This window comes from Chlorocebus sabaeus, chromosome 15, assembly GCF_047675955.1.
Source record: "Chlorocebus sabaeus isolate Y175 chromosome 15, mChlSab1.0.hap1, whole genome shotgun sequence".
In the NCBI taxonomy this organism is placed as follows: Eukaryota; Metazoa; Chordata; class Mammalia; order Primates; family Cercopithecidae; genus Chlorocebus; species Chlorocebus sabaeus.
The window spans coordinates 48,319,579-48,343,876 of record NC_132918.1 but is presented as its reverse complement, the minus strand read 5'-3'; the positions used below and the strand labels follow the sequence as shown (position 1 = coordinate 48,343,876).

At 36.9% G+C, this 24,298-nt stretch overlaps 1 protein-coding gene across 9 annotated transcripts in view; it reads left to right on the top strand.

Annotated features, from left to right (window-relative positions):
* Positions 1 to 1,568: 1,568 nt before the first annotated feature.
* Positions 1,569 to 24,298, top strand: part of TRPC1 (transient receptor potential cation channel subfamily C member 1) — an 82,228-nt gene continuing 59,498 nt past the window's right edge. The window contains exons 1-4 of one of the 9 annotated variants that reach the window (XM_008008839.3): positions 1,569 to 2,094; positions 12,809 to 12,931; positions 13,633 to 13,787; positions 20,703 to 20,804. In XM_008008839.3, the coding sequence (XP_008007030.1) occupies positions 1,923 to 2,094; positions 12,809 to 12,931; positions 13,633 to 13,787; positions 20,703 to 20,804 (552 nt within the window). In that variant the 5' untranslated portion in view covers positions 1,569 to 1,922. The remainder of the gene's footprint in view (positions 2,095 to 12,808; positions 12,932 to 13,632; positions 13,788 to 20,702; positions 20,805 to 24,298) is intronic. The other 8 variants (XM_073023524.1, XM_008008841.3, XM_008008840.3 and 5 more) reach the window with 8 other exon arrangements.

Genomic DNA, 24,298 nt, shown 5'->3' with positions numbered 1-24,298 from the left:
CTTGAACCCGGGAGGCGGAAGTTGCGGTGAGCCAAGATCACACCATTGCACTCCAGCCTGGGCAACACAAGCGAAACTCTGTCTCAAGAAAAAACAAAAAAACATGAATAGACAATTCTCAAAAGAAGATATAGAAATGGCCAACGAACATGAAAAAATGCTCAACGATACCAATGATAAGGGAATTGCAAGTCAAAACTACAATGCCATACCACCTTACTCCCGCAAGAATGGCCATAATCAAAAAAATAAAAAAACAATAGATGTTGGTGTTGATGCGGTGAAAAGGGAACACTTCCACACTGCTGGTGGGACTGTAAACTAGTACAATCACTATGGAAAACAGTGGGGGGAGATTCCTTAAAGAACTAAAAGTAGAACTACCATTTGATTCAGTAATCCCAGTACTGGATATTTACCCAGAGGAAAAGAAGTCATTACACGAAAAAGATACTTGCCCATGCATGTTTATAGCAGCACAATTTGCAATTGCAAAAATGTGGAACCAACCTAGATGCCCATTGATCAATGAGTGATAAAGAAACTGTGATATATATATAAAATACGATGGAATACTACTCAGCCATAAAAAGGAATGAATAAATGGCATTCGCAGCAACCTGGATGGGATTGGAGACTATTATTCTAAATGAAGTAACTCAAGAATGCTAAACCAAACATCGTGTGTTCTCACTCATAAGTGGGAGCCAAGCTTTGAGGATGCAAAGGCATAGTAATGACACAATGGACTTTCGGGACTCAGGGGCAAAGGTTGGGAAGGGGGTAAGGGATAAAAGACTACAAATTAGGTTCGGTGTATACTGCTCGGTGATGGGTACACCAAAATCTCACAAATCATCACTAAAGAACTTATGTAACCAAACACCACCTGTTCCCCCAAAATCCTATGGAAAAATATGGAAATAAAAATTTACATATTTGTATAAATTATTTAAGCATAATATAATTATATATATAGCCTTTATAAATGAGAGTTCATTTCCAGGCTAAAATGAGTGCAACATACAAACCCACGAGTCTGGCGGCGTGGCGGGGCTCTCCATTGTGCTTTAAGCATAGTGCACCAGAATATGAAATAGCCGGACAATACCACAAAGGGTTTCCACTAAACATTAAGTCGTCAGAGACTCAATTAGCATACTGCTCCATATTTGCTTAATTATCTCAAACCAGTACGATAGATGTGGAAAGGGAAGACTGTAGCTGGTTCACCTCAGCTGAGCGAAGGAAGCTGCTGCGGGCTTCAGGGAGCCCAGCGCGTCCCCACCGCAGGCCCCGCCCACCCATGCCCGCCCTTGCCGCAGGCCCCGCCCATCCATGCCCGCCCTCGCCGCAGGCCCCGCCCACCCATGCCCGCCCTCGCCGCAGGCTCCGCCCTAGTGTCGTCGCTACGGTGGAGCAGAGAATGACGTGAGGACAGAGTCGCGAACATCTCGGAGCGCAGCTGGGCCAGCGGTTCCCACAGCCCTGGAGCCCAACGTGCGCAGAAGCGCCTCTCGGAGCTCCTCTCCCACAGATCTCTTGTCCTCTTCCTGGGTTAGGCCGCCCCAGGCGCGGCCCCTGCGACTCCTGGCACGGCCCCGTGCTCGGCTGCCGCCCTGGCGCGCGCCACACTGTCGTCCCCGGACGGGCGCGGACAGGCTCGGCCGGGGCGCCGGCGGCTGGGGAGGGGTCGCTGGCCCAGGGGTCGCGCATGCGCCGCCACCAACTTGGGGCTGTCAGTGGAGGGCGAGTGCTGGTTCGCAGGGGAGGCGACGCCCTTCGGGGCCAACGGGCCGCGAGCCGAGGCAGCAGTGGGAACGACTCATCCTTTTTCCAGCCCTGGGGCGTGGCTGGGGTCGGGGTCGGGGCCGGTGGGGGCCCCGCCCCCGTCTCCTGGCCTGCCTCCTTCATGGGCCGCGATGATGGCGGCCCTGTACCCGAGCACGGACCTCTCGGGCGCCTCCTCCTCCTCCCTGCCTTCCTCTCCATCCTCTTCGTCGCCGAACGAGGTGATGGCGCTGAAGGATGTGCGGGAGGTGAAGGAGGAGAATACGCTGAATGAGAAGCTTTTCTTGCTGGCGTGCGACAAGGGTGAGAGTTAGGCCCCTTTCTCCTCCTCTGGACCCCGCTGCCCTCCAGACCTTTCGTTGTCTCCCCCGCCTCAACTTACTCGGGGCATTCCCTGTGTCTTAGGCGCCGAGTGTCTTCCCGCCTCGCCTGCTGCCTCAGGCGGGCTTTTCCTCGCCGCCTCTGCCCTGTGAGTGTGGAGCTGGCGGGCGAGTGGAGCTGGGGCTGCGCCCTCGGAGCGCGGCACTGTGGGGGGTGGCTGTGGCCTTGGGGTCCGGGGTTTAGGTAGCGCCGTGGGAGCCCAGACCCCAGCGTTTTAGCGCTGCCCTTGCTACTGAACGCATGAATGACCTGGTCTATCTCTCTGGCTCGCAGTTCATTCCTTCCGGGAGTCGAGAGGCTAGTTTCCGACCCTCCAGTCCGAAAGTTCCTTACCTTAGGATACCTCGTATGGAGGGTTCTCATCACCTGGTTTTTGTTTTTCTTAAAAACAAAACCAGACCCTCTATTATTTAGCTTCACCTGCCCAGTGCTTTAGCCAGTGACTGTTGACTGGCATTAATATCGGAATATCCTAGGTGGAGATACATTAAGGACGGGACGGAAGAAATTCTGCCTTAGTTGCCAAAACTTTCTCCAGATTTACGGAACGCCTTTTGATTGTTCGTGCTTTTTATTGGAGAGAACGATTTATTGCTCCCCGATCTTTGGGAGATAAAGATAGTGAAAAATAATTACAGGAATTACAGGGCAAAAATATGTGGAATATATTTAGTGCGTTTTCCTTTTTTTAGTCTAGAAGTTAATCATTTTTATGGCCATATTAACGCCATGTCACGCAATCGTCCTTTGTAGTGAGGCATATAACAAAAGGAATAGGAAATTGCCCTACGACTGCTTTTATTTCCTACATGAAAACACTAAAATTTTTCTGTTTCCAAATTTATATGGCTGTACACTTAGGAAATCTCTATTAGACCCATGCAAACTTCTGGAACAAACCCAAAGGGCAGTTTACACTATGAAAAGACTAACTGCAGAGGATTTTTGTTTGCTTGTATGTGTGAATGTGTAATTAATAAATGATAGCCTTACTAACCTCTCCTACTGCTTTTGAAATGGGATTTTATTTACACGATTTTTTGAAAACAATTGACATGTAAACTAAGTCCACCTGTGGTTGAGCCACTTTTATGTTCTTATGTAATAGTATTAAATAATATTATGAAAGCAATGTTAATAATATTGTTAAAGTCCACCATGGACACAACTTTGAGCAGTCTTTGAGATGTAAAGAAACAGAATATGTATGTACAACGTCACAAAAATAGGGTCTGCGGATTATGTAAAATTATTTAGTATTGCTGGAGTGGCTTGCCTGAGTTCTCTTCCCTCAAAAGTTCTGAGAGAGGAAGGGGAAAAGATTGTGTTGTGCTGAAATGAGTAAGTGCTGGCTCCATGTATTCCAGCTCACTGTGCAATGTTTATTTTAAAGCAAACAAAGTATGTCAAGAAAGGAAATTTGATATTCCTGTCAAACTGAGGACAGAGAAATATTAATGGAATATGGTTGAGCAAGTATTTGTGCATTGTGTATATTTAGGATTATTGCATGACATACCTCAAACAAAAGAGAGTTTTAATTTATGATAGTTGTATAGCCTATTTAGTAGTGCCAGCTGAAATAACTTGATATTCTTTGTCTTTTTTTTTTTATTTTATAGCATAATTGAGATGAGAGAGTTGGCTTTGGGGCATAGGGTGGAAACTAAATATGCATATTTTCCCCATATATAAGTTAGAAATTTTAAAAACAAGTGAGCTAAAATAGGAATTTTCTATTTCAGATGTCGAAACAACTTCTTGAGTTCGATTTGGAAAAATAGCATAATTCTTACACATACTTATGGGGTACATTTACATTTAAAAAGTAACTTTGAGTTATGGGAATATTCTTTTGATTATATGTTTGTATTCACTAATATTGTCAAACTTTTTAAAATGTTACCTAAACCGATGTAAAAGTGAACAATTTCCCGAAGTAGCTATGGCTTTCACCATTGCATTGGAGCCTTCCTCAGACCAAATGTTAAGCATTCACGAAAGCAGCTGTTGGGGTCGAGTGTTCATGCTTTTCATAGAGGATTTCATTTAAACCCCACAACCCCGTGAGCCAGATCTGTTGTTGTTCTCAATTTGTAGATGAGGAAAATGAGGCTTAGCAAAATTTTTAAATTACTTTGCCCAAGGTTACATTGGTTAGAAAGTAGTAGAACTGGCATTTATCTTGAGCCTGCACTCTTAACCACTATGTTATGTAGATCTGGTTTTAGATGAATGAGTGAACATCATTAGTGTCAGAAAAGACACATCCATATTTGGACTTACTAGTTTAAATTAAATTTTCTTTGTATGGATGCTTTATAAACCTTGATTTCTGTGTATTACATTTGTTCAATAAAGAAGGGTAAAAAGCAAGCATGGTACTTTAGTAGAACCAGAGTAAATCACCTCTAGGGTATCTGTGGTGTTCTAGAGTGTCTCATTCTTTTCATGTAGCATTCTTGTTCTACATATGCAAAATGTTCATAACATATTCTCTTAGGGAAAATTGAGGAATTCCTAAAGCAAAAATTGTGGAGATGAGATGGATATGTGTATGTTAATGAATGAGTGGCCCTTTGAAAGATGTGTACAGATTAAAGAGTACACAAAAAATGTAGGAAAGAGAAAAGGAAAAGATTTATAGTTTGTGATAGCTGGCTTTTGTATAAATAAGTTCAGTAGATTTAGGCAACTGCTGATCCAGATAGTGGCCCCTTAGTAATGGCTGTTACTGATCTTCACAGAGGGTGAGGATATCTCAGAGGTAACATTGAATCTTTTCTTTGTAAAGGAAAACCTTAATTGAAAGTTCTTGTGCCAGCGATATATAAAGTGAAGTCTAGGCCCCCCAGATTAAATTCTCAGAAAGTATACTCATGTTCTTTCTAGAAATAGAAAGCTGTAATTCAGAGGTAAAACTTAATTGAAACAAGAGCTGACTAAAAATATGTTGTTTTATGAAAAATTAAATAGTGATTCTTACAGCCATGCCTTTGTCCTCCCTCACTGAGAATTAGTGTCATCATAAGCCTCTTATTTGTAGGCACCTATGGTGTCCCTCAGGTCTGTTGACAGGAGAAAGGGTAAATAAGTTTATTTAGAAAGCACCTAAACTAAGTATAGTTCATGTTCATTTTCCTCTTAAAAAAAATAAAAAACCTGTTGAGTAGTTGGTAGCTTTTAGTATATATTTGGAAATAAAAACCTGCATAAACTGTTCGATTTGCTGATGATCAGTAATCAGTTCATGTGCAGGAAAGAAAGTATGAAATGATTCAATCCCTGCCAACTCTCCATGGAGAGTATTTTCAGGAAATCTGATGTGCCTTTAAAGAGTCAGAAGTCCCTTCTTGAAATTTCAGCATGGAGTTAGGGGGAGGGATGGAGAGGGCAGATTTTCACCTTTATCACTGGGCTCAGCCCAGTCTCAATGATGACTGTATTTCTTTTTCTTTTTTTTTTTCTTTTTGAGATGGAGATTCTCTTGTTGCACAGGCTGGAGTGCAGTGCAACCTCTACCTCCTAGGTTCAAGTGATTCTCCTGCCTCAGCCTCCTGAGTAGCTGGGGTTACAGGTGCTTGCCACCACGCCCGGCTAATTTTTTTGTATTTTTAGTAGAGACGGAGTTTCACCATGTTGGCCAGACTGGTCTTGAACTCCCGACCTCAGGTGATCCACCCGCATTGGCTTCCCAAAGTGCTGGGATTATAGGCGTGACCCACTGTGCCTGGCCTGATGACTGACTTTCTACATAAGCTTTGTGTACCTTTGGGCTAAGGATGCTTTAAAAATGTGCAGCAACTCGAGAGAGAAGCCAGAGTCAGAAGAAAAAAGTGCAACATTTCTAAGAGAAGTAATATTAAGCTGCTGTTTTTTGAACACCGTATTTATATATAATGGGCCTTTAAAAATTTTTTACCTATTTGAGAAGATATTTTGAAATCTGGTGTTAGAGGATGGTGGTGGGAAGAAACAAAAAGTGCTGAGTACTGAGTATTGGTGTGAAGTGTTATGTTGACAACGGGGCACCTAATGTAAGGAGGTATGTGCTGTGAGGAAAAAAACTTTGCAGAAATGGGAGGTAAAGAGGGTATTGTAGGCAACATTCTATAAACACTTCACAAATCATCATAGGCATAGCATTTATGTACTTTATATAGGAAAGCTTTTCAAATAACCAAAGTTTTAGAATGTACTAGTTGAAAAATATTGCCATAGGAAATGGTTCAGGGATACTTTTTAACAACAGCAACAAAAGACTCAAATTGCGAAAATCTTAGTGGATAATTTATCTCTAACAGACTAGTAATTCAGCAGCTAGCTGCCTGGTAGTTCTATGATACTGGTAATTCTTTATAGTGATCACACAACTTTCCTGCTCTTTTTCTGTAAGTCACCATCAAACTATACTTATCAGGCTCTTAATTGTGTTAAGGTGCTGCGAAAGTGCTTTATCAAGAAAGTACTGAGAACATCCTATCCTTTAGGAGAATATTCTGTAATGGAGATGCTCTCTTGTGCTCTAGTGAGAAGTAAGGAAACAAAAGTATGTTTGTATGAAATATATCTGTCTGAAGGGAAGAAGCAAGTGCTCAATTTAACTTAAATGGCCTATACGTGATTTGGAGGATGGGATATTACTTGTACAGAGTCAATCTTTTATCTGGGCAGTTAAAAAAAAATGTAACCCAAGCCAGACTCCTAGCTATACCTTGTATACAGACTTGGAGGAAGAGTGTGAAAAGATTAAATTTTGTTATATAGGTATTATTGTAACCTAATAATTCCTCTTCTACCTTACTGCCAGTGCTCTAAATGTCTTCTTTATTGCTAACTCTTCCTAATTTAATGATACTGAGAAATTTAAGATTTAAGATCAGTAGTTGAATAAGTAATGAGGATTTCAAAAGTTATCACTAAGAGGTGATTAAGTAATGACTTTTAAGAGCCTAGATGAATGATAAGGACTAAAAGAATTCTAGCACTCTATCAATATAGTCATGAGACTCAGTAGATTTATTTGGATGCCAAAGCTTTGTTATGTATAAAGTGGGGGTGACTGGCACTATTAATAGCTTCTGTTAATTTTTAAAAATATGTTTTTCTAGATTAACATATTGGCCAGTAATATATTTTTCTAGTTTTATAAATATGTATAATTCAAATGTATATGAGATTAAATTTAAGCAACACAATAAATCCTTTCTGAAACTGTGTTGCAACAACCTGATATAAACCTGATATAAACTAAGAGTTGTAAACAACTCACAGCAGCATTGTGAATGTGATCTCAAGTCATTTGTCAAGACTCTTAACTACAAAATAAACATTGCTTTTGACTATTCTTCTAATAGAGTTAAAAATATGCTGTTTATAATTTTTATCAACTGATTTACTATGAAAAAATCAGCATTACTTTCTGTGCTATAGTATAAGTTTTTCCGGCAGCAGTGTGAATCTTTGCTCTTTCGCTAAATGATATTCATTATTATTAATAGTCCTCATTAGGATTCATAAGCAACTAAGAAATTATGGTAATAATTGTCTTTTTTCAAAAATATTCAAAGTGTTATAAACAGTTTAGCTACCATGTTTTTTAGTATCTTTAATTTTGAAGGTTTCATTTACAACAATATGGTTATAAATACATTGGGGTCTGTAATACAGAGTTTTGTGCATTTGATAAAGCTACATTTTAAATCATTTTCACTGTAAAAAGTCTGCATGGTTTTTTTTTTTTCCTTTTTAGAATTTGATTCAAACTAATTTGAAGTTGGATGTCAAGTTAACATTTTTATTAGTATTGTCATTTGTATTTCCAGATCCAGCAACTGAACTTGATCATGTCTTTGTATTTTTTTACATCATCATTCTTTTCCCTCTTAATAAAATTTTCTATTTTTAGCATCATTTGTAATATTTCAGTTAGAATGTTGCAATTGCCACACTCAAGTTTGTTACAGAAACTTGGTTTGGAAAGCTTTACAAATGTTTTGACATTAAATTCTCTCACACTTCACAACTAACTTCAAATGTGGTTAATATAAAATTAAACTGAACAACAATGCTCTCTTTGCCATGAAATCAAACAAAATGCTAATGAGGAAGAGGTGGAATCACCTGTTCTATCAGTATTATAACATTTCTCCATATAATATTTCTCAAGGGTTTATTACAGTTGGCAAGAGTAAATTTGTTGCTAAGGATCTGTGGGATCACTCTGGTAGTTTGTATACTAGTGCATGTTTTTTTAATTGCTGGTTAGGACTCACTAAATTGATTTCATGATTGTTAATGGTTTGCAACCTGCAGTTTGGAAAACTGGTTTGGAATGATCATTGGCTGAGCCGTAGAGAGGCATAAGATGAATTCAGAATGGTAACAAGGTCTAATCACCCGTCCTATAGGGCTTTATAGGCCACAGTAAAAATTTGGCCTTTATTTAGAAAATCACGAAGGTTGTAAGCTTGATATGTTTTGAATTTTTTTTTTTTTTTTTTCTTCTTGAGATGGAGTCTCACTCTGTCACCCAAGCTGGAGTGCAATGGAGCAATCTCGGCTCACTGCAAGCTCCACTTCCCGGATTCACGCCATTCTCCTGCCTAAGCCTCCCGAGTAGCTGGGACTACAGGTGCCCGCCACCACGCCCAGCTAATTTTTTGTATTGTTAGTAGAGATGGGGTTTCACTGTGTTAGCCAAGATGGTCTCGATCTCCTGACCTTGTGATCCTCCCGCCTCAGCCTCCCAAAGTGGGATTACAGGCATGAGCCACTGTGCCTGGCCTATGTTTTGAATTTTTAACTGATAACTCTAGCTGTGGAGTGGAGAGTGGATTGAAGGGGTGGGGCTAGAGCAGGAGTGAGCAAACTATGGGCCACAGACCATATCTGCCTGTTTTGTGAGGTCTTGGAGCTAAAACTAGTTTTTTACATTTTATATTTCAAATGGTTAAAAAAATAATATTTCATAACACATGAAAAGTCTATAAAATTCAAATTTCAGTGTCCATAAACAGAATTTTCTTAGAACACATCCACTATCATTTGTTTACATATGGTGTATGGCTGCTTTTGTGTTGAAAGGGCAGAGTTGAGTAGTTGTAACTAAGAGTGCATGGCCCACAAAGCCTAAACTATTTACTATCTAACCGTTTTTCAGAAAACTTTGTTGAACCCTGTGCTACAGTATAAAGTATTAATAAGTATTATAAGTTGCAATAAGGAAAAGAGTAAACAAGGAAGGGGGTGAGTGTGGGCTCAGTGGAATCAGGGAAGTGAAAAATTACAAAATACAGGACTTGGGGAGTTGGTCCATGTGAAACCTATCTGAGTTTGTTAATGGCACTTAAGGAGTTAGGCTCCTACCCTCCCTGGAGGCTGGGAGATAGGGGCCCTGTCTTCAGGTGTTGGCTGGAACAAAAGTAAATTTTTATGTCGGCTTTGAGTTTTCTCAGGCAGGCATTTTAAGAGGGGCTAGGGTCATCCTAGGGATCTGGCCTTCAGCTGTTAGAAACACTTAGTGTTTTGTTCAAGTTTATATGGGCCAAGGTGGAGGCCTTGTGAAGGGCTCAGAAAAGCCTGACTAAAGTTTGGTCAAGGAGAGAATCTTGGTCAGCAGCTGTGTTAGTTAAGAGGCTATTGCAGAGTCCGGGAGGAAGATCATGGGGGTTTGGACTGCGGGTAGCAGTATACATGGAGACAAGTAGATGATTATGGGAGATATTTTGGAGAGGGAGCTAAGAAGATGTGCTGTTGAATTGGTATACTCCCTGTGGAATTGATTGAAACTCGTTTCTTTTTCCTTCACTGAAAAAGACTACCATCTAGCCAAAAAAGTAAACATTTTATGTTGCACTTCCTTCTATGTGTTATATTTTAAAAGATAAAAGATGTAACTCTTGAAAGCAACTTCAGTATAAAATGAATGGCATTTATATATTTGTCTGTCATACACAGGCATTTTGAATTGTAATTCTTGTTCTATAACTTCTTGCTGTTTAAGTTTTCTAACCTCTTTTTACATATATGCTCATCCTAAAAATTAAGACTGTTCTGGTCTTTTTTTTTTTTTTGGACATAGTACTTGTTTTAAATGAATTGCAAATACAAACTTCTCTGAAATGCTTAGCAACGACTCTAGGTTTCCTATAGGTTCTGTGACTGTAACATGATTTTTCATTTGCATGACTGTGTTAGCTGTAGCAGGGTGGAACTTTTTATTTTTAGGGATGAAAAGTATTTATTTGGTTTTGATTTTTAGGGATTTTCTTTCTTCCTTGTATAGCTCCTTGACTACAATAGAAATACTCTTTAAAACTTTAGGACTGGGCACAGTGGCTCGTGTCTGTAATCTCAGTACTTTGGGAGGCCAAGGCGGGCGGATCATTTGAGGTCAGGAGTTCGAGACCAGGCTAGCCAACACGGTGAAACCCCATCTCTACTAAAAATACAAAAATTAGCCGGGCATGGTGGCAGGCGCCTGTAATCCCAGCTACTTAGGAGGCTGAGGCAGGAGAATCGCTTGAACCCAGGAGGCAGAGGTTGCAGTGAGCCGAATTTTGCCACTGTACTCCAGCCTGGGTAACACAGCAAGACTCTGTCTTAAAAACAAAACAAAACAAAAAACCTTTAAAGCTGGAATATGTGATATTTGTAATGCGCTTTCGTTTTTAACAACAATCTAAACTTATAAACATGTAGCAATTATTTTTGTCTATTTGCTATGCCTGAAATTTATAAAATGTCATAAGGATTTATTTATGTAGCTCTTCCTACTTTTCTGTCTCTAGCAATGTGGTTGATTAGATAATCTGAAAACCTTTCTTCTTCAAATCACTTAGAAATGATAGCTGAAATATAATGAACATCTAGTTAAATAAACAGCCGAGCTTTCAAGAAAAGTAAGGGAAACAACCAAGATACAAAAGTGAAGAAAAGCAGGAGTTTGTGAGCTGACACTATGGCTGCTCCATGGGTGGGGTAAGAGTTACTGTTTCAGACATTGCACAGATTTGAGTCTTAATGCCCATATGGGAACAGGTTACAAGGCCTGGAGACTGTACAAAGTGAGGAGTTGGATTCAACCTCTAAGCATAAAACCAGGATCCTTAAAGGACTGTACCTTCAGCAAAGAGGTAGATGAGGAGAAAAACCAATCTACCAGCACATAGAGACTTTAAAGAAGTTTGTTTGTGTTATTGTGGGCTCTGAATAAGGGTAAAAATAAGACTCCTTTAAGAATACATAACCATGGTCCTGCCTCTTGTTGTCTTGGGGTTCAAATTAATACTCCTTTCAGATAATTAAACTATCATACAAAGACCATAAAATAATTACGTTTAAAATGATGAAAAAGTTAAAATAAGGAAATGAAAACAAGAAAATAAAGGAGTTGGAAAGAAATCCGGTAAAACTTATACAAATAAAAAATACAGTCATTAAATTTTTAAGAAGTCAGTGAATGGATTAAAGGAGGAATGTGACTGGAAGCTGAAGAAGAAATAAGTGACTGGAAGAAATGTGTGAAGAAATTACCCAGAATGCAGGAAAGAGAGAGGAAAAAAAGGAAAAACAGGAAATCTTGAGAGACACAGATATTGAAATGGGAAGGTCTAACTTAATGCCTAATAGAAGTTGACAGGAGAAAAAGTAACATGGAGAAAATACTGAAGAATTAATGAAGGGGTAGAAATCCTTAGATTTAGAAAGCTTAGGCCCGATGTGGTGACTCATGCCTATAATCCCAGCACTTTTGGAGGCCGAGGCGAGAGGATTGTTTGAGGCCAGGAATTTGAGACAAACCTGGGCAACATAGCGAGACCTCATCTCTATAAAAAATAAAAATTAAAAAAGAATAAAAAACAAATTTAGAAAGCCTAATGAGTCCTAAGCAGGATAAATAAAAAATTACTCCTCACCTAGACACATCATGGTAACAAAGAAAATATAGCATAATTTTTATGTGTAGCATTCTACTACTAAGATGTTGAAATAGATTCACCTGAAATAGGGTTTTAAATGTTACTTTCCAGTAATAGCGATAAATTTTCACTGGTCTATCTTTGGTCACTATTGGTTCAACTTGTAACTTAGAACATCACTTTGTGAAGTGTCTGTCTGATATGGTTCTCCCAGGGAGCATTTGTGTCTAACTATTAACTACTAGTACTATGGGGAAAATATTTCTTTTTGTGACTAGTTTTCTTCTTGAGGGACCTTAGGAAATACGTTGTCAAGAAAACTATCACCCATCCTTCAAAAGAAATTGTATGTGTGAGGCAGGAAGTTTAAGGCCATAGATTAAAAATAGTAGCAAATTTATTTGAAAATTTAACAAATAAAATCTGTTATCTGTCTTTCTTACTCACTTATTTAGCCCAGTTTCAGTATTTTCTTTTTCTGTATAATGAAATCATTTCTTTTTCTATTTTCTATGCTGATTGTTCTTTCCCTGTTTATTTATAGACTTCTAAGGAGCAACTATATTTATTTGCACATCACTTAAAATGGCTTATTTGTCTAATGTTTAACAAGTCAAACAAAACAAGCAAACCGCCACTTGCTTTTTTTCTCTATTTAATTAGCATTTCTCTTTTGATTTATTCCCCATATTCCTGTACCATCTGGTCAGCAGACAAATACGGTGGGGCCTTGCTGAAAATAATTACTGCTGTAATTGTTGTCATTTCCTCTCATGGGACAACTGTTTTGTTGTGGGCTACAGTCACAAAGAAGGCAATTTGCCTGCTCCTAACAGGTCAGGCACTAATCCCAGTCTTGCCTTAAGAATTTTGTGAACTGAATGTTCCCTGGTCATTTAATCTAATCAGCTTAATTAATGAGATGGGGTGTGTGTGTGTGGTGTGTGTGTTGGGAGAGTGGGGAGTAGGGAAGAGGATTTTCAGACATCCTTCCCTTTACTATACATATCCTTGAATATATATGTATGTATATTGCTTTTCCAAAGTATGTTTATTCCTGTAAAATCTCTTTGTAATATCCTCCACTTATTATTACTAGATCTCATTTTTAACTCTGTTGTGTAAGTAAATGTCTGTGTATATTTGAGATATAAAACTTAATTCTTTAAGCTTTTTCCATCTAATTTTTCTAGCTTCCAGTCTGTGCCTTTGGGCATCCTTTATTAAATTGCTTTAAATATCTTCCAAAAGTTTCTCCTTTTATGATCATTCAGTTATTAATTTTAAACTAATGATTTTTATTTCATTCTGTACATTTAAAATTTTTCTACTTTTTTGTCTGCTGCTGATATACGTATTATTTTATTAAGGTATAAATTTTCATCAAGGAAATGTTCACATTTTCTGTGTACATTTTCATATACAAAAATGAGTTTAGGCTTTTAATCTTTTAATTCAACAAGCTAAGTTTTTCTTTACAGTCATCCTTACTTGATATGTCATGGATATTAAATTATGTTTGTATATTGTTATTTAGGTGACTATTATATGGTTAAAAAGATTTTGGAGGAAAACAGTTCAGGTGACTTGAACATAAATTGCGTAGATGTGCTTGGGAGAAATGCTGTTACCATAACTATTGAAAACGAAAACTTGGATATACTGCAGCTTCTTTTGGACTACGGTTGTCAGGTACAAGGCTAGATAATTTAATCCAGTTAACTTCTAAGTGCTGTTAGATATGCCATGCTTTCTTCCCTTCTTGTTTTCTTTCTTCTTTTTCCTCCTTTTCTTCCTTTTTCTTTATCTCTCTTTCTTTCTTTCTTTCATCTTTTATTTGGTTTTGAACCACTAAAAGTTTTAAAAACAAACCAAAAAAACTTTTTGAAAAGTATAATATTTTGAATTGATTTATCTTTTTCCTCCAAAGTGTCATTTTCCCCACATCTGTCTGATAGAGGTAAATTATCATGACTTATTAAAGATGACTTGGTTGTCATTACCTATGTTAACAATGTTTATATTATATATCTAAAATAGTACAAACACTCTGCAAGTGTCAGAGGAATAGTTTTTTTTCTGACCCCTATTAGTTACAGACACATCAACAAAATGTTCCTGACTCAAAACAGTTTTCAGTTTGACTTTAGTTTTCCCCTAAGTTTTATTAAATTTTATTTTTTTGTTTGAAACTTAATGTTTGTTTTTATCTAAAGATGAATGATTTTTATTCATCTATAAAATATAGACCTTCCTACTTATCTTCATATCAATTTTGGGTAGAAAAAAGGCATGTGTGTAAGTCTTGAAAATTAGTCTAGAGATTCTGAAGGAAATTTGATAATATTATTTTCCTTTCCTTTTTGATTTGCTTATGATGGGACTTGGCACATTAATTCTACCTCTTTTTTTTTTTTTAAATGAGGCACTTTTTTTTCAGTGTCATCTGGAGACATTTGCAGCAGATTTTCTGAATATAAGTAGGGTAATTCTATGTACATTGCTATTATATATATATATAAAATATATATATGTATAAAGCAACATGTGGTACTGTCTCCATGTATATGTTTGGAGTAAAAAAAAGAATTGCTTACCCAGCAACTTCAGCTATCCAGACCACAACTGAGAAGCAGAAAGTAAGTAAAAAATAACCTCTGAGCAGCCAGCGGTTTGCTGCCATGAAGTTTACAAATTAAATTTATGAACTTTAGTTATAGGAGTCCTCCATCAGAGTCTATTTTTTCTCATTTTAGGTTCCATTTTAACATGATTAATTTCTAATCCATAGAGAATCTGAGGGACAATGGAAGGGACATGAGAGCGGCAGTGGAACAAAATGAGGCGTGGTACCTCTGACACTATTCAACAGAGGTCAACAGCATTACATATCTGATATTCTCTGAGGGAGCTGTAGATTACGATGATAATTAAGGCTTATAACAATGGCCCAGAGTCAATAAGAGTTAAATTATATTCAGTACCTATTGTTTTAGAAGAAAGACTGTATATATGTGTGTTTGTGTGTCTACAAGACACAAAAGCGGATCAAAATAGTTTAAATTTTAAAATTAAACACTTAAAAGCATAAGCTTCAGTTACCTAGAAAATAAGGGTAGAAAAAAATTCACACACTGATTCTGGATAAAAGAATTACTGTGGTATTATAATTTTGTCTTTTTACACATGGTTATATACATGTAATAGTTTTGCATTATACCTGGTGCTTTCATATACTTGATCACATTCGGACATCACAGTCAACCTATATAGATGTTACATTTTATAGATTAGAAAACTGAGGCTCATAGACTTTAATGAATTTCCCAAAGTTCTAAAATTAGTAAGGAAAGACTACGATTTGAATTTAATCTTCTAATTGCAAATCCCACGCTCTTTCTAGTTCACTGTGTTCTGTCCAGGTTACCTGTGTCTTATCAATCCACAAATGCCCAAGGCCTTTGGTTGGGTGTGATTGTGGAAATGAATAAGTAAAACATGGGTTCTGCATGATAGGATCTTTAAGACAAATTGGACAGTTAAAGTATGTATGAATTACAAGTCAAGTAATACAAAGGTGTATTTGGTAAGTGTTGAATGCTAATAGTACTTGACCATTTTATATTGCTTTGCGTTTACAAGAGCTTTCACGTATCTTGTGTTATATTGATGGTTCTCAACCAAATGATTCTGTCACCATAAGGGGATGTTTGGCAATGTCTGAAGATACTTTGGTTTCACAATTGGAGGACAGGTTACTACTGTTATCTAGTAGGTAGAGGCTAGGAATATTGCTGAACATCCTACAGTAACCAAGACAGTCTCCACAACAAAAAATTATTTGGCCCAAAATTTCAGTAGTGCTGCTATTAAGAAACCCTATTTTATGTTTAAACTTTTGTGGTTTAATATACATTATTTAGAAATATAGAATAGGTTGGGGCTATCAAGAAAGATTTCATTGGAAAAGTATCAGTTGACTCAGCCTTGAAATATTAATAATTGCTAACATTTATATAATACTACTCTCTGCCAGGAACCTTAAATATGTTCACTTACTTAATCCTCACAACATAGGGATGAGTTAGATATTATTTTATTATTATTATTTTTTGAGATGGAGTTTTGCTCTCGTTGCCCAGGCTGGAGTGCAATGGCGTGATCTCAGCTCACTGCAACCTCTGCCTCCTGGATTCAAGCAATTCTCCTGCCTCAGCCTCCCTAGTAGCTGGGATTATAGATATGCATCACCACGCCTGGCTAATTTTGTATTTTTAGTAGAGACGGGATTTCTTCATGTTGGTCAGGCTGGTCTGGAACTCCTGACCTCAGGTGATCCACCCGCCTTGGCTTCCCAAAGTGCTGAGATTAGAGGTGTGAGCCACCGCGCCTGACCTAGATATTATTATCCCCATTTTATAGAGGAAGAAACTGAGGTAAAAAAGATTAAGTAACTTGCCTAAAGTCACACTGTAAATGGCAGACCTGGAATTTGAACTTAGGTTCTGGCTCCAGAATCCATGCTCTTACCTATTATGCTAATCTACTCTCGAACATGTAAAGACAGGTAGGGAACAGGGGATGTGGAGAAGGATATAAACAAAGGCATGTGCAATGTATATTTTTGAGACAGTGAATTGATTTAGCGTTTTTGAACAAAACAGTTGGGTTGGGGAGTAGTGGGAATTAGGAAAAATAATTAAAACTAAACGGATACAAAGGGCCTTGGATACCAGAATAAGGAATTTGGGTTTTATATAATAGATAGGGGATATCAGTACGTGATTTTCGAGAAAGGATGTCATGTGTCCAGTGGTATTTTAGAAAGATTAATCTAGTGGCTGAATTTAGTATAGATTGGGAAATGGAAAGTGGGAAAGGCTATAGCCTACGTGAATAGTTCTTGTAGTAATCTAGATATAAAGAGGTTAAGGCTTGAACCACAAAAGTGCTGTAAGAAAAACAGTCGCTATAAGAAGAGGGGGAAAAAGGCAGATATGGGTCCATGGCCTTATGGTTCCGTGGCCTGTTAGGAACTGAGCTGCACAGCAGGAGGTAAGCAGTAGGTGAGCCATCATTACTGCCTGAGCTCTGCCTCCTGTCAAGTCAGCGATGGTATTAGATCCTCATAGGAGTACGAACCCTATTGTGAACTGCACATGCAAGGGATCTAGGTTGCATGCTCCTTATGAGAATCTAACCAGTGCCTGATGATCTGAGGTAGAACAGTTTCATCCGAAACCATCTCCCTACCTGCTCTATGAAGCCAGTCCCTGGTGCCAAAAAGGTTGGAGACTGCTGTGAGGAATTGACAAATCTTAGTGAATATTTTGATTTGGAGGGGGAAATTGAGAAGGAGTCCAGGATGATTTGGAAAACTTAAACATGGGTGACTAGGAGAAGGAAGAAAGGAAAACATTAAGTTCAGAAGCTAAGTAAAGCTCGGGGCAAGGAATGTGAATTACGGTTTTATCCTTGTTGATTTGGCGGATATCAGGCAGTCTTCATCAGACAAACACAGATGAACATTTTATTTCTAGGGAGAGATCAGGCTAAAGAGATACAGTAAGCAGTCATGGCCATGGGAATGCCCATCATCATTGTGAGAGTAGATGAAATCATGGAGAAGAGCAAAGGGCTGGTGCAGATTCATTCTTAAGGAAACATCTACATTTAATAAAGAGCATTACGTGGAAAGTGTTTCATTGAAGACCAAATGAATTGTTGAAGATATCAGAGGCCATTAGGATAGTATAGCATTGTGAAAGCCAAAAGAATAGTTTTTAACATATTGCGTAGAGATGAAGAAAAATTAGAAGGTAGAAAAAGTAATTGGATTTTGAAACTATGGAATCAGTAGAATTGGAGAAATGATACACTTTGATTTGCAAAGTTTGAGACAGTGAAAGGAAGAAGAAAACTTGAGTGGTAAGAGAAAGATGGAGTTAAGTTAGCAAAGAGCTAGTAAGCAAGTTAGCAAAGAATGAGGAAGGATTTAAAGTTCTGGGAGGTGGGAGATGAGACTGGTATTTCTGCAAATGAAGGACCAGGGTTCTAAAGATTGGAGAGCATCAAATAGAAGACTTAGGTGGAAAATGTAGCTTTGGAAAGAAAATAAGTAACTTTTTTACCCTGAGCTTAAAGGAAAGAGTATGGGAATTGTTGAAAAGACAAATTCTAAGGTAGGAAGGAAGATAATGATCTCATAAATATGTAATAAGTATATGTATTGAAGAGTTTTTAATAAAGATTTGTCAAATATCTTGAGAAATTGGAAAGCAAAACTGGTGAGGATTTTTTGTATAACTGTGTATTTTTTAAATAATTTAAAACATTTGTTTCCCTCATAACTGCCATTGATGTATCAAATAACATACCATTTGTGCAGAATAAGTCAATGGTAACTCCTTATTTACAAGATATTTTAATGTAAATGAATATTTTTATAGCTGAAGCTTATCCTTTTAAGCATTGAAAGATTTAATGTAAATCTTTATTCTTTACTAACTAATGTATCTGAATATAATTTAACTTTACCATCCTTAGTTGGAATAATAGAGAAATGTAATTATTTTACTTTGCTTCATATGGTCTGAAACTATTAACATGTCTGTCCTTACATTAAGTGGCTTTAGACTGCTGTGCATGGATAGTGATTTTGCTGTACTGGTATTTAATGTTTTCAGTAGTCAACTTTTAGTAATTCTTTCTTCCTTTCCCTCTACGCTGTTGGTTTTAATCTAGCTATTCTTTTATTCAGTAATGATCCAAAGGATACTTGGGAAAGCCAGATATTCATCATTTATAGACAATTTTAAATCAGAATGATTGGGTCTGTTTCTTTTGGGAAATAATACCCATGGAGTTTGTTTGTGACAGCTCAATATGTTGCTGTTTTTAAATCCATGGCTATTTTTCAGATTGTTGAAGTTGCCTGGTGTTTGACTTTGCAAGCCATGGCATTACTATAGTTAGCTTTATTGGTTAAAATTAAAAATCATATGCCAGGCGCAGTGGCTCACGCCTGTAATCCCAGCACTTTGGGAGGCTGAGGTGGGTGGATCTCTTGAGGTTGGGAGTTAGAGACCAGCCCAGCCAACATGGTGAAACCCTGTCTCTACTAAAAATACAAAAATTAGCTGGGTGTGGTGGCGTGCACCCGTAGTCCCAGGTACTCAGGAGGCTGAGGCAGGAGAATCCCTTGAACCTGGGAGGCGGAGGTTGCAGTGAGCCAAGATTGCACCACTGCACTCCAGCCTGGGCGACAGCAAGACTCCGTCTCAAAAAAAAAAAAAAAAAAAAATTAAAAATTATAAATGAAATATTTAGTAGTAATGGATATAGTATTCTTTTTGTTCATTTCCTTCAACTGACTAAATATGCTAAAATCTGAAGAGAAATGTTTGCAAAGCCGAATAATAATGCTAGGACTTTAAAGCATAGGCCACAGCTCAGTGAACCCTGAAAGTTTTAAGGGATAGTACAATGGGTTAAATTTCCCATCTGGGTGGGGAGTTTTTCTGTGGGAAAACATAGGTGATTCCTATGAGGAGTCCAACCTTTTTTTTTTTGAGATGCATAGTCCTATTTTTAGATATTCAAGTAAAGTCTGCTACTTTTAGTCCTATTTTTTTACATCCAGATAAAGTGGATATAAACTTCACTCTTTTCAGCTGCAAAGAATATTAAAGATCTGATATAGTTTTGTTCCCAAGAGCAAGAACATTGATTAAATAGTTATTAAATATTATAGCAGTTAAAATGTACAGATTGAAAATAATCAGGGCATTTTCTTATATTGAATCATTATCCCTATGTTTTCCTTCTTCCTTTATAGTTTTCCCTAAAAATCAAAAAACCTGATGTTATAGTTACCAATAGGACTATAGGCTTTGTTACAGAGTTGAAAAGTCCCCATTTCCTCAGAGTCTCCTTACTTTTTCCTCTTGTTAAAGTCGGATCTTCACAGTGAGTTATAGATTGGGAGTAGAATGATAAAGTCACTTCTCCCTCCTGTCTCTATGAGCTTTGGTAGCCTATTTGTGGATTATACTTGATAAAATTGCTCATAAATGTCAAATTTGTAGCATTTTAGTCAGCCATGTGTTTTAAAAATGGGAACAGAAGGCTCTTCCCTTTAGATATTCTCCCCATATTCCTGTTTGCATTGATGATGATCGTTTTCATTAGACTCAAAACAATCCTTTACGTGTAGTAATAGTTCTTGACAGTTTCTTTTATAGATTTGGATTGTTAAGATTCTTTTGGTCCACAGCTCAAGAGTAAAGATCTTGAAAAAAAATTTTCAACTTTAAATGCTGCATGAATCAGCACTGTTACGCTAATAATCCCTTTAGTGAAACATTCATTATTTTACCAACTCATGCATTGAAACCAGGACAGAAACGTGTGTATTGTGGTACACAGAAGTACTCCTAAGGCAAGCAAATGTACTACTATTTGTACAGTCAACATTTTTGAAAAGTTAGTATTACTGTATATAATACAGTTTAAAATTTTTAAAAAGTTTTATTTATGGATTAGTGAAAAGAAGTAGTTTACCTTTTTATCTTCCATTTTCATTTTTAACTTTTTTTTTTTTTAAAGTCTGCAGATGCACTTTTGGTGGCAATCGACTCTGAAGTAGTGGGAGCTGTTGATATACTACTTAACCATCGACCAAAACGATCATCAAGACCAACTATAGTAGTTAGTACTCTTAAATATTTATTAATTTGGATTTTTAAACCAGAATAGATCTCCTGCCCCATTGCCATTTTTTCCTTCCCTCAAATTTATTTTCTTTTTTCAAAAAATAGATCTTTTTTCTCACTCTGTAAAATATTACTTTAAGTAGACACTTGCAGGAATAATTAGTATTTCTTTCGGGAAAGCTTTTTTAGTTGATATTTCCATAATTTTGTCACTGTGGACCAGTATTTATTGTTTGAAATATTCTGCAGGTAATGTTGAAAATATAGATTAGTTTGCAGATAGATAAGAATTAAATGTAAACAATGAAACCAACAAACTGGAAGAAAATGTAGGTGAATGTTTAACTGATTGGGAATGGAAAGACTTTATGTGCATAAAAGCAATGGACAGAAATCACGGTGGCACAGTTTTTGCTATTAAAAAAGTTAAGTTTTTGGAATCCAAACATCAGACAAAATTTAGAAAGCAGATGAATAACTGGCAAAAGATATTTGCAGCATATATCATAAATTAATAATCTTAATATTGGACAAATTGGTGAAAAACATATTAGAAAAGGACGTAAAAATCGCAGAAAATACAAAATGTTAAATCTTAATGATAATCAAATATAGTAAGATACTAATTTTAAACTTACCAAGTTTACTTATTAAAATTGAAAATTTAAAAAAAATCATTGATAGCAAGGGAGTATTACAGTCTCATATGCAACTAGTGAGGCAGGTATTTTGAAAAATGTTTTGGCAGGATCTGTCATAAGAAAGATGTTCATATGCTTTAACTTAGTGCTTTCTCCTCTGGGAACCTATCAAGGAAATGGGCAGAAATGTGGACAAAAATGTTGGTTGTGATCTTATTTGTAGTAATTTTTAAAAGCCCATGTAACATAATCTAAACATTCCGAAATAGAAGATAGGAAATATAAATGATTACATATATGTACGATGGAATATTATGCCATCATTAAAATAGTATTTTTAAAAGAATAGTTAGGAACATGGAAAAATATAACATAGTAAGTGGAATAAGAAAAATAAAATAGATTGTACATATAATTTGATCCGAGGTTAAAAATATGCATAGAAAAGGGACTGTGTGGAAATGCAACAAAATGTTACGTAACAATCATCATCTCTCATTGAATAATCAAATTACAGATTTTTTTGTACTCTTTTTATTTTTCTTTATTGCTTTTGTAGTTAGGAGGATAGTCACTACTACATAAATGCTAATTTTATTGTTTTTTATCAAATTTTAAACATGATAACATTATTGGTGATGATATAGTGAAACAAGCAGTTTAAATAACTGCTGGGTATATAGGCTGGCTATAAGCAGAAGAAAAATACTGTTTTAAGAAAGAATTATAAATTGGTTGTTGACTCTCTGCCATGTTTGAGAACTGTGAGAAGCTCTGCTAAATTGCATACTTTATTTTATATATTAACTGAAAAATCTTACTCTCATTCAGACTGTTACAAAAGTGTGACTTTCTCCGGAGGATAGTACCATCTAGTTTAAGCGATGGTAAGAAACCAACAGGAATAAGGAACAAAGGGCTAAGAATATAGTCCCTATCCAAAGGATCAGAAATATCTGAAATACTATTCAATTTTCTGCCATTTATCTTGCAGTTATTATTATATTTTGGTACACCTGTCCCACCTTCTAGCCTTTTAGTCCATTTCCTTTCCTGCGGGGGAAGGGTAGGGTGTAGTGTGCTTGAGTACTGGAACCATTAACTGGTTTTATTAATCACCATTATCACTACTGATTAAATCTTAGTGTTGGCAGCCCTCACCTACTTAGTAAAAGAAACTTTGGGAGGCTGAGATGGGTGGAACATCTGAGGTCGGGAGTTTGAGACCAGCCTGACCAATATGGAGAAACCCTGTCTCTCCTAAAAATAGAAAAATTAGCCAGGCATGGTGCTGTGCACCTGTCATCCCAGTTACTTGGGAGGCTGAGGCAGGAGAATTGCTTGAGCCTGGGAGGTGGAGGTTGCAGTGAGCTGAGATCAAGCCACTGCACTCCAGCCTGGGTGACAGAGCAAAACTCTGTCTCAAAAAAAACCAAAAAACGAAAAAACACTTTCTACTCTGTCTCTACTCTATTCAGCTTTTATTTAAATACACTCAATGACAGCGAGATCATATCTTTTTTTTTTTTTTTTTTTTTGAGACGTAGTTTCACTCTTGTTTTGTTGCCCAGGCTGCAGTGCAATGGCATGAGCTCAGAACACTGCAACCTCCACCTCCCAGGTTCAAGTGATTCTCCTGTTTCAGCCTCCCCAGTAGCTGGGATTACAGGTGCGTGCCACCATGCCCAGCTAATTTTGTATTTTTAGTAGAGACGGGGTTTCACCATGTTGGCCAGGCTGGTCTGCAACTCCTGACCTCAGGTGATATACTGTTCTCGGCCTCCCAAAGTGCTGGGATTACAGGCCCAGCCAAGATCGTATCTCGATAGCCCTTTTACTTCTAGAGAGGCAATATTCAATATTTTTATATATTCTAAATAACTGCTGGGAATATAAACTGGCTATAAGCAGAACAAAAATATTGTTTGTTTTAGCATTTCAATAATGGCAATATTCTTTTAGCATTTCAATGAATTCATTCTCTATTCTTGGCTTGCCAGATTGTCTTTTTGGCAATTGACTTTCAAATTTAGGTTTTTTATTTAATAGTATACAGATTAGATTATGAACAATGGAATTATGAACTTTAATCTTATGCATATCTAGTGGTGTTTTTCATACAGTTAAGTATGTTTCATAGGAAACATGAGGGCCACTTTTCTCTTAAGGGATTAAATACATATTTTTTTCTTCTTTATAACTTGTAATGCAGTGATAAGATGGAAAAGGACTAGTTTTAGGTTTCTCTGTAATTTTAAAATAAAGTCATTAATTTGAAGTCTTCAATAAATAAATAAGAAGCATATAAACTAGTCATAAAAGAGGAGGAAAATCAGATAAGTATATCAGAAAATATTAAAACTCACTAGTGATCAAAGGAAATTAAATTACAATTTCATCATAGTATTTTTCACTATAAATTGGGAGTGATCATGCCTAAGGCTGGCAAGTGAAACTTTAGTGTGAAATGGGTACTTTCGTATATTATTGGTAATATAAACTATTAAAAGGACTTTAACAATATGTTTCAAGAGCTTTAAAACTGTTCATGGCCTTTAGACCCATAATTCCAGTTCTGGGCTTTTATGTTGTTGAGATAACCCTAAATTTAGAAAACGTTCTTTTCATGAAGATGTTTATGGTAAATTAGCAAAATAAAATACTTAAACACAGAATCTATGAACTTCCTCAAATTGCATACAAAATTCTATGCATGAATTATTTTTTTCTGAAGATTCTGGGTTATGTAAAGATCCTGCTTTATGGATTATTAAAAGGGTCCCTGATCTTGGAGACATTGAGGACCACTGTTTAATCATTGGTCCTTAGAATACCTACTGTTTATGCC